Raw genomic sequence first — 12,407 nt, 5'->3', positions numbered from 1 at the left:
ATTTGTACTTATATACTTTGTTTTTGCATTAAAATGTAGTCACTTGCTTAGCTTTCCTATACTTTGTACTTCAATCTGTTTTTGTATTGTTTGTTGTAACTTTCTCACCCGCCCCTACTAGACATTTGTGAAAAAGAGCTTCATAGCTCATTATATTCTTCCAGTATAAATAAAGATTTTCATTCTACGTGCAACATAGTGCTTGTTTCGTGATAGCCTTGCATTATGAGGTGGTGGATGTCACTTACTCAATTATTATGACCATAAAGAAACGTGTTCTTGTTAACAAAGCCTGACGTCGTGGACACGCACATTCAAACTCTCCATTATAAACACGTTCTCCTTCATGATTTAATTACACTGTGCTTAGCTCATGCAGCAGAAGCAGCAAAGTGTTTTACGACACACAACAACAAAGATCGTGATGTTAAGCTGCACTAAGAATTACAACACTGGACGATTATGATGGAGCAAGTATTATTAGCAAGCACCTATTAAACAAGGCCTAGCTTCAAAGTACTGGAACTCGTTGCATCAAACACCTTACGAGAAAAGTTCCGTAGTTTGTGCGTTTAACTTGGTATACTAAAGCAATACAAGTTGCAATGCATTATTTAAGAACTATATCCTCAACTCCTGGACAAAATGTGTTTATTTTAGATTGTTGCTACACAATATCATGAGAGGTGGCGGCAGCTTGGGAAGGCCTTCATCCAGCAGGGGGTTGTTCAGAGTTGTTTACCGCGTTGCGTCAGGAACCCGAGTTCAATTGCCAGTCACAGTTAACATCAACGGTGATTATTTGTAATGGTACTGAGCCTCCCCTAGGTTTAAACATCAACACCGTGGAGACAATGGTGGTCAGTCTCGGTACTGGCCACCCACCGGCTCGTGTGTCATGCCGACATTCACAGGTGCCCGCTAACAGCACTTGCCACAATTGTCTGTTAAGGTTACATGGAGGAATTCTGTCTTTCTGTCTATGTCTGTGTGTGAGCCTGGGTGAGCTTCTGAGCTTATTCATGCATCGTTTCCATAATTAGTTGGAGCTTCTGGCCCAGGGACACCGCATATGTGGCCCAGAAACACCACGTGTTCTCACTTTCCATCACCCATGAGCCATACGTTTTAAAATCGTAATGTGACCAGGAAGTTTAAATAATGTTTACATCACGCAGAACAGCTCTCATTTCCACATTGCCACCGCGAGGCCAACACTGGTTCCAGGGTCGGTCTGAATACAATAATTATAATGATTACTAATTACCTAAGATAACTGAGGACTCATTTCAGGAGGATCCTGTGACATTTTATGAGGCTATTTACCTGTGGGAGAAAACTGAAGAATCAGAATGAAACCCATGCACAACAGAGGGAACACATACAAAATCCACACAGCAAGGTACCCGAGTCAGGAATTGAACCTAGGATCTTCTTGCTCTGAGGCACAAGTGTTACCACTGTGCTACGCTGCCACCCAAATTAAGTGTGTTGCACATACGGAGAGCCTGGGGGCACATGAGCCTGGTTGGGATGCCGTATAAATCTGGATTCCTAGGCCCGGTCAGGTGTGGGAATTGGGCCAGCACAGTTCCCAATGGCCTTGGAAACGAAGCATCGCTGTTGCTTTACTTGGTCTTTTTGAAGATCTGCTTGCACTTCACTCCCTCCACGCGGATCTCCTGTGTCCCCGGGATAAGACAACGAACAACGTGAGACAATAGCCAAAAAGAGACGAGAGAGAACATACAGCATGAGACAACAGCCAAGGGTAGCACTTTGCAACCCACGTTATATAAGCCACCCATAGCTACCGGTCATCTCAGTCAGTTAACCCACAGCACCTCGGTCTGTCCCGTGACCTCCTGGCAGCAGCGAGTCTTTCAGACGATGGCCTCGAAGTGCAATTTAGCCTGGCTCAAGCGCTGTGGTGACGTCGCCGCCACTCAGTGGCGAGTGTCAGCGGTTGTTACTGTGTGTCACTACCAGGTGGAGGTGGTCTCCCTCGATCCAGTGGGTCCAGCCACGGTTCTGCTTCTCCCCGCGCTGCACGCACACCAAGCGGTCGCCCTCCCACGACACGGTCGTCTGTCACCGCACACATGACCGACAGACAACAGCAAAACAAGGAGGTTGTGAATCTGTCTGTGCAGACCTGGAATTGTCATCCCCTCGCTTGCATGGGCTTTCTCTGGTTTCTTCTTAGGATTTGGGCAAACAACCCAAGGTAGCAGGATCCTCCTGAAAAATTTGAGAATCAGTGAGGCTTTCTTTTATTATTCATTTCGCTTGTATACCCATGAAAGCTTCACGGAGTCTCTCGGCTCTTTTTCAGAATTCTGCTAAGTTTTCATATTCGGGGGTGATGATTACTATGCAATTTAATCATTTATGAGTAATGCCTCAAATCTGGAAAATTTTGACCATGACAATGGCACACAATAGCCTAATCTTCTTCGAATGTCACAGGATCTTAAACCTGCTCATGGCACCATATGTAATGGGTAATACTATGGGTGTATTAACCATGCGCACAGAGACACGGAGGTGCGTTGCAAATTACCATGCACTTGCGGTCATCCAGGCCACGCAGGTCCTCCTCAAACTCCTGACCGATGGTGAAATCCATGATGTAGTTGCGGAAGGTGCTGATGGTGCGGATGACCATGCGATCGCCCGTTTGCGTGATTTCCTTATCAATTTTCAACAGATTCGCAATCTTGCGTATGGCCACGTTGATGTCTGTGGGAATGGAAGGGAGTGCAGTATGGTGGCATGAGAGAGTTCAGGAACATTGTTTTGTCATTTTCCCAATTTAATTCCAAACATGCAAGAATTCCATTCAGAACTCTTACAGAGCAGTGCACCATCCTGGGTGTTTGAGAACAAACTATACATACCTTCTCCAAAAAATCCTCTCAAAACGTCAGTGATTTTCTGATCAAATGAGCATTGACGTAGTGCTCAACTCCTCTTTACAGCCCTGAGCAAGTGGTTGAAATTCCACTATCCAGCCCCTGTGCCAGGGGCTGGGCTGTATGTATGTTGAACTTATTTTGCACCGTACATAGCCCATCGTGCTAATCGACGGTGGCCTGAACCACAGGATGACCACTGTCGACTTCACCATAATGTGGTACAGTACTAATTTTATCAAACCCGGACGGATGATGGGCCGAGTCAACCCCCAACCAGGACTCTCGCAACCTTCCAATTGCGTGCTGCTTACTCCACTGCTGAGCCTCTTGGCTCAACAATCAACATTTGCTTTGGGGATCATGGGCCGCAGCAATAGTTGCGTTCATGAGCATGTTAGGGTACAGTATGGGGAAAAATAGAGTGAACAGGGGTGGAGTCAGAGGTAGAGGTGGGGTTAGGGGCAGGTGAATGTCATTCCCACATTGCGAGGCCAATGCGTCCACAATGCGTCTACCAATGCTGCCAACTTAATTTCGGTAGTTTTAGTGACTTTTTAGTTTTTCTCAAAAGTGTCCAAGCCACCAGTGACGTTTAATGTGGACAACAGTGATTCATTTATATAGAATATGGCGAATTGTTTCAACGTCATAATAATTCAGTACAGGGGACCACGTGAGTCGCTGTGCAGGTGGAGGAGATGGGAGTCACGTTGACCCCGAGTTACAATATTTAGATTTAAATCTAAGTAACCCTTAGTTATAACGCGATGTGGATATCTAAGCATATGCCTCAGCTTGGAACTGACTGCCCACACATGCACTCCTGCACACGCCCTCACAATGCAGAAGCACTCTCCGAGCACCATTCCAGGAAACATGCAACTTTGGGCCAACGTTGCCACGTGGTCGAATCCGCTGAACGAACGTTGCCCCAACGTTCCATGTTTCTCGGGTTTTCAGTAAAAGATCCTTCCCTTATTATCCTTATATCCCCCTATACATTTCACTACCATCTAACAATGTACCATAATAGCAATTTCGAATCCATTCTCAACCCCATGCTAGATCTCATGCTCCAACCCATAACAACTTGATATTGATGTTTTCCATTAGTTGTTCATTGTGTGGTATTGCTTCCCATTGGCTACATTAGGCTCATACATGCATAATTCCTCCATATTTCATGGACTCATTCTGTCGCGTCACCGTGCCAGTGGAGCGAAATGAGCTCAATAATTGGAAGAGAGTAGGGGGTGAAAACTTTCCCAGCGACGTGACCAGCGCACACAATGTGGCCACTGTGTGCTGTATAGAGAGCGCCCCCCCTGTCCCAATCAATGGTCACCAAAGAAAGACGCCCTGTGTGTGCAGCTTAGAAGAATTACTGATGTGGGCTCCACACACACATGGCACAGAGAATGATGTCTGCTGAGGGAGAAAAAGTCTCGGAAATGCATCGAAGGGGGTGGGTGGATAGGTGGGAGGATGAGTAGGTGTATAGGTGGTGGATGAGCATGTGAATAGGTGGATGAATAGATGCTGTGGGTGAATGTGCGGTGGATAGGTGAGTGAATGAGTGGATAAGTGGCGTTACAATGTGTCAATGCAACAGCTATTATTGATTTTGAAGCTCACAGATACATGCTTTGAATGGCACAGTTACCCATTGATGTCTTTCAATGTTGTATGTAATGGTTTAACTTGAACCCCTCATCTATTAGAGGCTGCTACAATCACAATAAATAAAATCACCATCCTGAATCGTAAAAATTAATAGACTCGTGCAGGTAACACTTCTCCTGGGTGGCAACAGAGAAGAGAATGGTGCCAAACACTTTCCTCATTTTCTAATCCGCGTCCTAGGGTGTCCCATCCATGCCACGGCACCCCCACGCCCCCCCATGCCTCCCTTCAGATAAAATCAAGTGGCCCTCATGATAGAGCCATCGTCTCCAACGCGGCTTTGTGATCAAGGAATAAGAAGATTTAATAAATCACGAGTCCCGCATTGAGCAGGGTTTAAGAGGATTTCGGCAGTCTTGCCATTCTTATTGTTTTCCTCTAATTCCCTCCTACTGCCGGGCATTACGCAGACACAAATATCCATGTTTGCCTGCTAGCATGAGAGCTGACACAGTTAGTCAGCACCTATTAGGGCCAGCAGTTGTTTGAGATCAGCACGGATCGTTCAGGAATTGGCGTCTGTTCAGGTGGCAACAATTTATTTGTACCGAGACATGGTACTGGCATTGTGTTTAACTAAATTACACTAAACTGCACAGCTCTGGCCGACCTAGGCTGACTGAGAGATGTGTTTGGGCTTGGTATATTGTGGAAAAAGGTGGCGGGCCTGAGAACAGCACAGTGATGAGTGTTTTTTTTGTGGCCAGCACCACACGCCTGGCTGGGTTTGTGTCCGTGTGTGATTATATTCCTGGTCACTACTGCCTGGTGTTTATACAGAACTCAACTTAAAAAAAAATACTAATAATGTAATTTGGCCACTTATATAAATTAGGTAACCTCACAATCAACACTTCAATAATACAAATGGCGGCCCATTTTGAAGGTAAATATCGGTTTAGAGAACATAACATATATATGGGAATATGTTGAGACGCACAAATTATGAATTCACTTCACCACCCTCAACGTGGATGAAAAATAAATGTTGTCCGAGTATGTCCGATACCCTGATATTTTATGAGCATTTCATGTTGTTTTTCACGAGGTGATAACTCAAGAGAAAAGGAATCTCATTGCAAGAGTGACCCGAGTCACCAAAGTTACAAAAATAAGAACATGAAAATAAATTATACTATAATATACTGACTTATAGCAAGTTTGGCTGGCTTGACGGACGGAGGGAGGGCAGGACGGACCGTCACGTCAAAATGACATGCGGGCCACCAATTACAATACAACAAATATAAATCAGGGCAAAAAATATCCGTGTTACAAACTAAAATCGAAAAAGTGCGCAAATATTAATTCATATAAAATACATTTTCTGCGATGAAAGTCGGTTCGTACAAATAACTTTAGTAAAATGTTCATTTAAAATTGAGTTACGTAAACATCACGATGCAATTCTGGTGATTATTGCACTCGCTCAAAAGCGAGGACAATGTTAACAGCACTGCGGCGGAGAAGCAAGCGATGCTCGCGGACAATTGAGGAGCCACGGCGAGACAGAGCGACTCACCCAGCGCCTTCATGTAGTCCTCAAAGCTCTCGTTGCTCACCATGGCCCAGTAGCCGTTGTAGTCGGCAGGCATGTTTAATCTGTGGTATGTTAGTGAGCGGGCTTGGTGGCTCGCTGTTTCTTGAATCTGGCTGGCTGACTGCCTGGCTTGCTTTGTCACCGAGAGTTTTCTTTGTGGTTGGCTTCGTGGCTCGCTGGTTCGCTGATCGCCGCCTGGCTGGCTCTGTGACTGGCTTTATGACCGGCTTCCTTGCTGGCTGGTTGGCTGCTTTGCTGATATCTGGCTGACTTTGTGTGGCTTTGCGAATTACTTTTGTGTAACCCTGTGCGTGAATGCGTGAACGTTAAAGTCCTGCCGATAGGACAGGAAGAAGATGGGAACCGTGCAAACTCCAACAGCTGCGCGTGAAACTTTGACTCTGTGCTGCGCACCCGCCTTCAGTCACTCAGGGGGAGGGGCGGAGGGGGAGGGGGAACGTAATGGATTGGTATGGAGGGAGGAGAAAACGAGATGTTAGTGGTGTAAGTGGGATGCAGCGTGAAGGAAGTGGGTGAGATGGGTGATGGAAAGATGTCTCGGAGATAGGCGATGGGGGGATGTGGGATGTGAGGGGGATGGGCGATGTGAGGATGTTTCAAGTTTCATTTATTAGGTATAGCCCTGTGAGCCATGCGGCTCACAGGGCTATACCTAATTTGAACACAGAACACCTTATAGCGACGACACGCAACAGAAACATCCTGGAATTAAACCAGCAAATATTCCACACAAAAAATGTATTAAAACGCTGTGTGCAAAAATCACAATGTGGCACAAGACAACAACAACCATGAGACAATTTAGATTAACCATATGTTTTCGAATTACCAAAATAAAGCTACAAAAACAATGTAACAACAGTTATCATAGGAACTGTGATTTTAAATGTAACAATAAACGATATACATAACACGTACGAAAAAACCTGCAGCCATAGCTGGCAGCACGACACTCCCAGTGTATGATGAGTGAGTGAGTAGTAGCTTGAGTGAGTGTATGATGTGAGTCTGCGTATGATGTGTGAGTGAGTCAGCGGCAGTGTGAGTGAGTGTATGATGTGCGAGTGAGCCAGCACACGGAGTGAACCTGTGTATGATGAGTGAATGGGTCAGTGGTTGTGCGAGTGTATGATGTCTTTGTGAGTAAGCGCATGATGAGCGAGTCAGTGCATGATGTTTGAGTGAGTCAGTGCATGTGTAGGGGTGTTGCGGGAAGGTAACACATAGTCACAGCATGGTGGCTACAACCATGTCCGCTATAGCCCCGCCCTCAGTGGTGTATGGGTATAAAGGGCAGGGAGCCAGAGAGCTCGGGGCAGTGTGTTGGGGCCAAGAATGAAGAACCAGTGAAGAAGGAAGGCCGGCTAGATAGACCCTGGGACTTCCCTGACCGCTGTCCTATTGAGGGCCGGCAGGGTAAGCCAGTGGTGCGGCCCAAGAGCCTCAGAGCCGGAGCCCTTTTAAAGGTCGGTCTGGTTGGTGGGGTGCCGTGATCTGTGCTTGACCAGGGCCAGATCAGATAGCCTCCTCTAGCGCCTGTAGCGGAGGAACTGGGAGCACAAGAATTAGGCAAGATAGCCTAGGGGGTAACCCATTTACCCCTTCCAGTGTAACCCTTGTTAAACTTGAATAAACAGTGCTGCTTCTACTCCACCGTCTCCGTGTCCCGTGAACCCACTACACATGGTGTGCGTGAGTCAGTGTATGATGTATGAGAAAGTCAGTGTCGGCTCCCTCTGCTCGTGCCATCGCCCCCCCAACTCCGTCGGCACCCCCTGGCTCCGTCGCCCCCCCCCCCGGCTCCGTTGCCCCCCCTGGCTCCGTCGGCCCCCCCCCGGCTCCGTCGCCCCCCCCCCCCCAGCTCCGTCGCCCCCCCCCCTGGCTCCGTCGGCCCCCCCCGGCTCCGTCGGCCCTCCCCCCCGCCCCCATCGGCCCCTCCCGGCTCCCCCGGCCACGTCGGCTCCCCCGGCCCCGTCGGCCCCCTCGGCTCCATCGGCTCCGTCCGTCGGCTCCCTCGGCCCCCTCACAAACAGCCCCGCCAGCCACTGCTGGGACAAAACCTCAACCGCATTCGTGGAGGCGCATTCGTGTAGGCGATTACACAACCGTCTTTGCTTCGTGAGGAAATTCCACACCTCGTCGACAGACGCAACCTTAAAGAAGAAAATTAAAAAACAGCCGTAGATTGTGGTCTGTACATTTTAATGTGGGGGTGGGGGGGATGTGGTGGAGACGGGCGATGGGAAGAGTGGGGAGATGAATGATGGGAGGATGTGGGGGAGATGAATGATGGGAGGATGTGGGGGAGATGGGTGTGAACCTCCATCCCTGCCTCACTCTGACCTTGTGGCCCGGGTGAATACGATACGAGGGCTGTGAATTAATGCATTCGCCTTGGCCGTGCTGCCTACTATTTCTTACACAGCAAAACAAAACGGCTATAAATATTTGAAACGGTCTCAAAGTAAATCCTCCGGCTGCTCGGTGAAGCCATCACCCCCACGCTGCGTATCGCTGGTATCATATTTGGCATGGGTTCATGCGCAGGCTAAGTGTGCAAGGAAGCATGGAGAGTCGAGCGCATGAGATCACTGAGGGACAGAAAGAACACGCACACAGTTACAGAGATCGCATTTTAATATGACCCTTGTTTACCCAGGAAATACAATTTTCAGAATTGAAATATTTGGCCAATACCAGATAGATTGTTTTTCAGTTTTGGGAAAACCTGGAGAACCCGGAGGAAACCCATACAGAATATAGAAACTCCACACAAAGCACCTCAGCCATACATCGAACCCACTCTTCTGAATAATTATGGTTACGAAAGAAGTTCAAGATACATGAGGCGCAAGCGTTGCCAGAGCCACCCTAACACCCTATAAAAGTAAATGGATTTGGGCAGAACACATCGCTCATGGAGATCAGTGAGCCAAAGGATAAAACGTCTCCGATAGGATGTCTACCAAGGAGATGAAGCAATTAAATTGGTTTCTGTGCTGGCGACTGAATGAGGAATCCTTCATCTAACAGTGGATATATCACGGCTGCTGATAAGTGCGCGTCTCCTTTCTGCTGTGGATCGTGTGCTTGGCTTTCTGCGTCGCATATTCTAGTTTAACTAGCATTTTGCCCTTCCAAGGACGTGTGCATTGCAGTAAATCTGAAACTTGCAAGCGAAAAGCAGACCGCGACGTGATATGCATTGCATTAATGCGTGTGCAATGTGTAAGGGCGCGGTGACACAGACCTGTTTCATTTTAAAGTTATAATCCCTTGTTCATCATGACACCATTTTTACTTTGATGTCTCAAGAGCGTTATGGAGATCACGTGACGTGAGGGTTCTGCCTTTGTAGTGAGGGATTTGTAGTGAGGGTTGTAAGTTGACGCCGAGGAGGGGGGAGGAGGTCCATCGGCCCCCCATGTGGAGTGACGTCAGATGCTAATTATTATTAATGGTGGGGGGTGTCCATTTGGAGGACGTCACCTTATCATGATTATTAATGGAGGGGAGGGGGCTGTTCGATGTGGAGTGACGTCACCTGCTCATGATTATTAATGAGGGGGGGGGGTCCATGTGGAGGACGTAACATGTTCATGGTTAATTATTAATGAAGGGGGCTGGTCCACGTGGAGTGACGTCACGAGTGTTCAGGACAGACATTCCTGGGTGATTACAGTAGGTATGAGCATACAAATTTGAGACATCACATTGGCCGTTAAAGATAGTCGGCTTAGACAGGACACTCCACTAAAAGGGATGATGGCTGATGTTTCAGAATTATAATTCTTATGTAAACTGGAGGAATCCGATGAGCTCTAAATGTATTTTTCACAGATGCCTAGTATGGGCAAGTCAGCATGTTACAACAGCAAACGATGTTTGACACTGCTGTCGGAATGGCAGTCAAAGCAGAGAATCGTCCGAAATAATACATCCACGCGGGGTGACAGAGCGATGACATCAGCTCATATCCAGATGCGGGGTGGATTGCCACATCGCAGCGGCTTGAGGAGGACTTCATCCAGCAGTGGACTGACCATGACTGCTGCTGATGATGAAATACAAATACTCAAAAACAGCGGTGTCCTCAACTTTCTTGTTTATTCTTAACTTTCTTGTTTATTCTGTCGACACTGCAGCCAAAGAGCGACTCTGAGATCCGGCCGGAACTCTCGTGTTGGTTTCTGCAGTGGCTGTTATTTTTTCGAATCCTTACATGGTAACATTTTCACAAGCGCGCCTGCATTGGTAGAGTTGAAAAGTTCAAAGTAGGGTTGAACGACCCACAAACGATCAAACACAGACAAGTGAAACAGAATAGAGCTTGCCGAAACGAACAAAAGATCACAGGGCTTGGGCAATTGTTGGTGTTGCCTCTGGCTGCCTTTTCTCTTGTCTGTGGTTTCTTACACATCCGTGTGTAAATTCTATAGCATTCTGAGATATAATTTGCATGATGCTGTATAAAAAATACGATTGTAACTATTATTAAATAATCGATCCTCTTTCATTGATCAATGTAGAATGTAGCGCAATTCTAAATTTGGTAACTTTGGTTGATAACACAGGAACAAAATGGCCTACTCTTAAATAACTTCAGGGATCGTTAACATCCGCTGTGAGTGAAGCGTACTATTTTATGATCAACATACCGCAGTATTAACCAGGGCAGTCTTCCGGATTCAAACCAACAGAGGGCGAACGCGCTGCTGCTGGGCAATGCCATTGCCCATGATGATGATGGTGTTGGTGCCGATGATGGTGGCGGTGGGAAGAGCATTTCTGAGCATTTCTGAAGTCTTGGGGAGGGCAAACGCCTTAGCTTAAACAACATCATAGGACAAGGTGAGGCTTAGCCTGCTGGTGCTTCCGTGCCTCACATATTGGAGGAAGTAACCGCTCCTTGTAAGTCTTTCGGGGATCTTTGTCTTTGGTGGCGGTGAGAATGATTTTGGTGATCATGTCGAAGGATGGATGCTGCTGCTGATAGTTGCCTTGAAGAGAGTTTTTTTGGTAGATTAATTCACGTAAACATATACAGTATGGTACAGGCACATGTCTGATGGGGTGGTACTGTGGTCATAGGGCATTCCTGTTTTCGTATTGTTTATTGTAACTTTCTGACCCGCCCCCATTTGACATGTGAAAAATAGCTTCATAGCTCATTGGATTCGTCCAGTCGAAATAAAGTTCTGAAATAAAAATTATATTAAGTATAAATTACATAAGTACGTACATTCCTGCCGATTTTTAACACCATAGTTTAACACGTAAGCTTTCGCGACCAATATTATCCATAAAAGTGCGTTAGATCGCGTAAATGTGTTGTTAACCCACCACCACCCGACACAGCCAATTAGTAATAATTGTCACCGAAATAAAATGTGCCATCACCTTTACTCTATTTAAGACTTTACAATTCTGGAAAATCGTATAATGAAGCTGGTTGTAATTACCAGCGAAATTGTCGGGCCCGTTGTCCCCCCACTCCTCTGTTAGGATCGAGCCACTGTGGGGGCCGCTGTCCCCCGACTCCTCCATCACGATCGTGCTACTGCTCCCCGACCGCTTTGTCGGGTTCGGGCTACCGACCCCCAATTCCTCGCCCGGATTTTCCCGCTCTTTTGATAGTTGGATCCCAGCTCTGGTGACGTCACCGCAAGTGGTCCCCTCGACGTCCGTTTTCTGCTCCTCCCGCTACCGGGATTTTCCCGCTCTTTTGATATTCGGATCCTAGCTCTGGTGACGTCACCACAGTGGTCCCCTCGACGTCTGCTTTCTGTTCTTCCCGCTACCAGCCCACTGACCCGTGTTGCGTGTGTGTGGTTCCATCCGCGGTGGCTCAACAGCCCCTGCCGTGACCATGCAATTATAATATCAGGTCACGGCGCCGCGGTGCACGTCAGCCTCAGGGGTAGGTCGCCCAATTTCCCGGCCGCAGGAAACCATGAAGCTTGATCCCATCAGGGGCTTCTGGACGAAAACCTGTCGGCCAGGTGACTCCCCCTCGGGCCCTATGTGGGGTATGCGTGCATTCATGTGGGGGGCGGCGAGGGGCGCGCAGCAACGGCGTCGTCACTCCCCTGTGGCTGCGTCACGGCGGTGGGCACGGCCCTGACAGAGAGAGATAGACGGGGGGAGCACGTGCATTTTCTATTGATGCCCCCAGGGTCTGGAATGCTATCGCCAATAAACTGCAACTTGGATTACTACCTGTGAGATCTTCACTCAAAACTGCT

At 47.6% G+C, this 12,407-nt stretch overlaps 1 protein-coding gene across 1 annotated transcript; it reads right to left on the bottom strand.

Annotated features, from left to right (window-relative positions):
• Nucleotides 1-333: 333 nt before the first annotated feature.
• Nucleotides 334-6,570, bottom strand: RBP1 (retinol binding protein 1). Its single transcript, XM_032962002.2, has 4 exons — nucleotides 6,124-6,570; nucleotides 2,564-2,742; nucleotides 1,987-2,088; nucleotides 334-1,682 (listed from the first exon to the last, which is right to left on the bottom strand). Exons 1-4 carry the CDS (start codon nucleotides 6,194-6,196, stop codon nucleotides 1,629-1,631), a joined length of 408 nt encoding a protein of 135 aa, XP_032817893.1. The 5' UTR covers nucleotides 6,197-6,570; the 3' UTR covers nucleotides 334-1,628.
• Between the last annotated feature and the right edge of the window lie 5,837 nt (nucleotides 6,571-12,407).

This window comes from Petromyzon marinus, chromosome 28, assembly GCF_048934315.1.
Source record: "Petromyzon marinus isolate PM22_M1 ecotype Great Lakes invasive population chromosome 28, UKy_Petmar_22M1.pri1.0, whole genome shotgun sequence".
NCBI lineage: Eukaryota > Metazoa > Chordata > Hyperoartia > Petromyzontiformes > Petromyzontidae > Petromyzon > Petromyzon marinus.
This window is presented reverse-complemented; position numbering and strand designations above follow the sequence as displayed.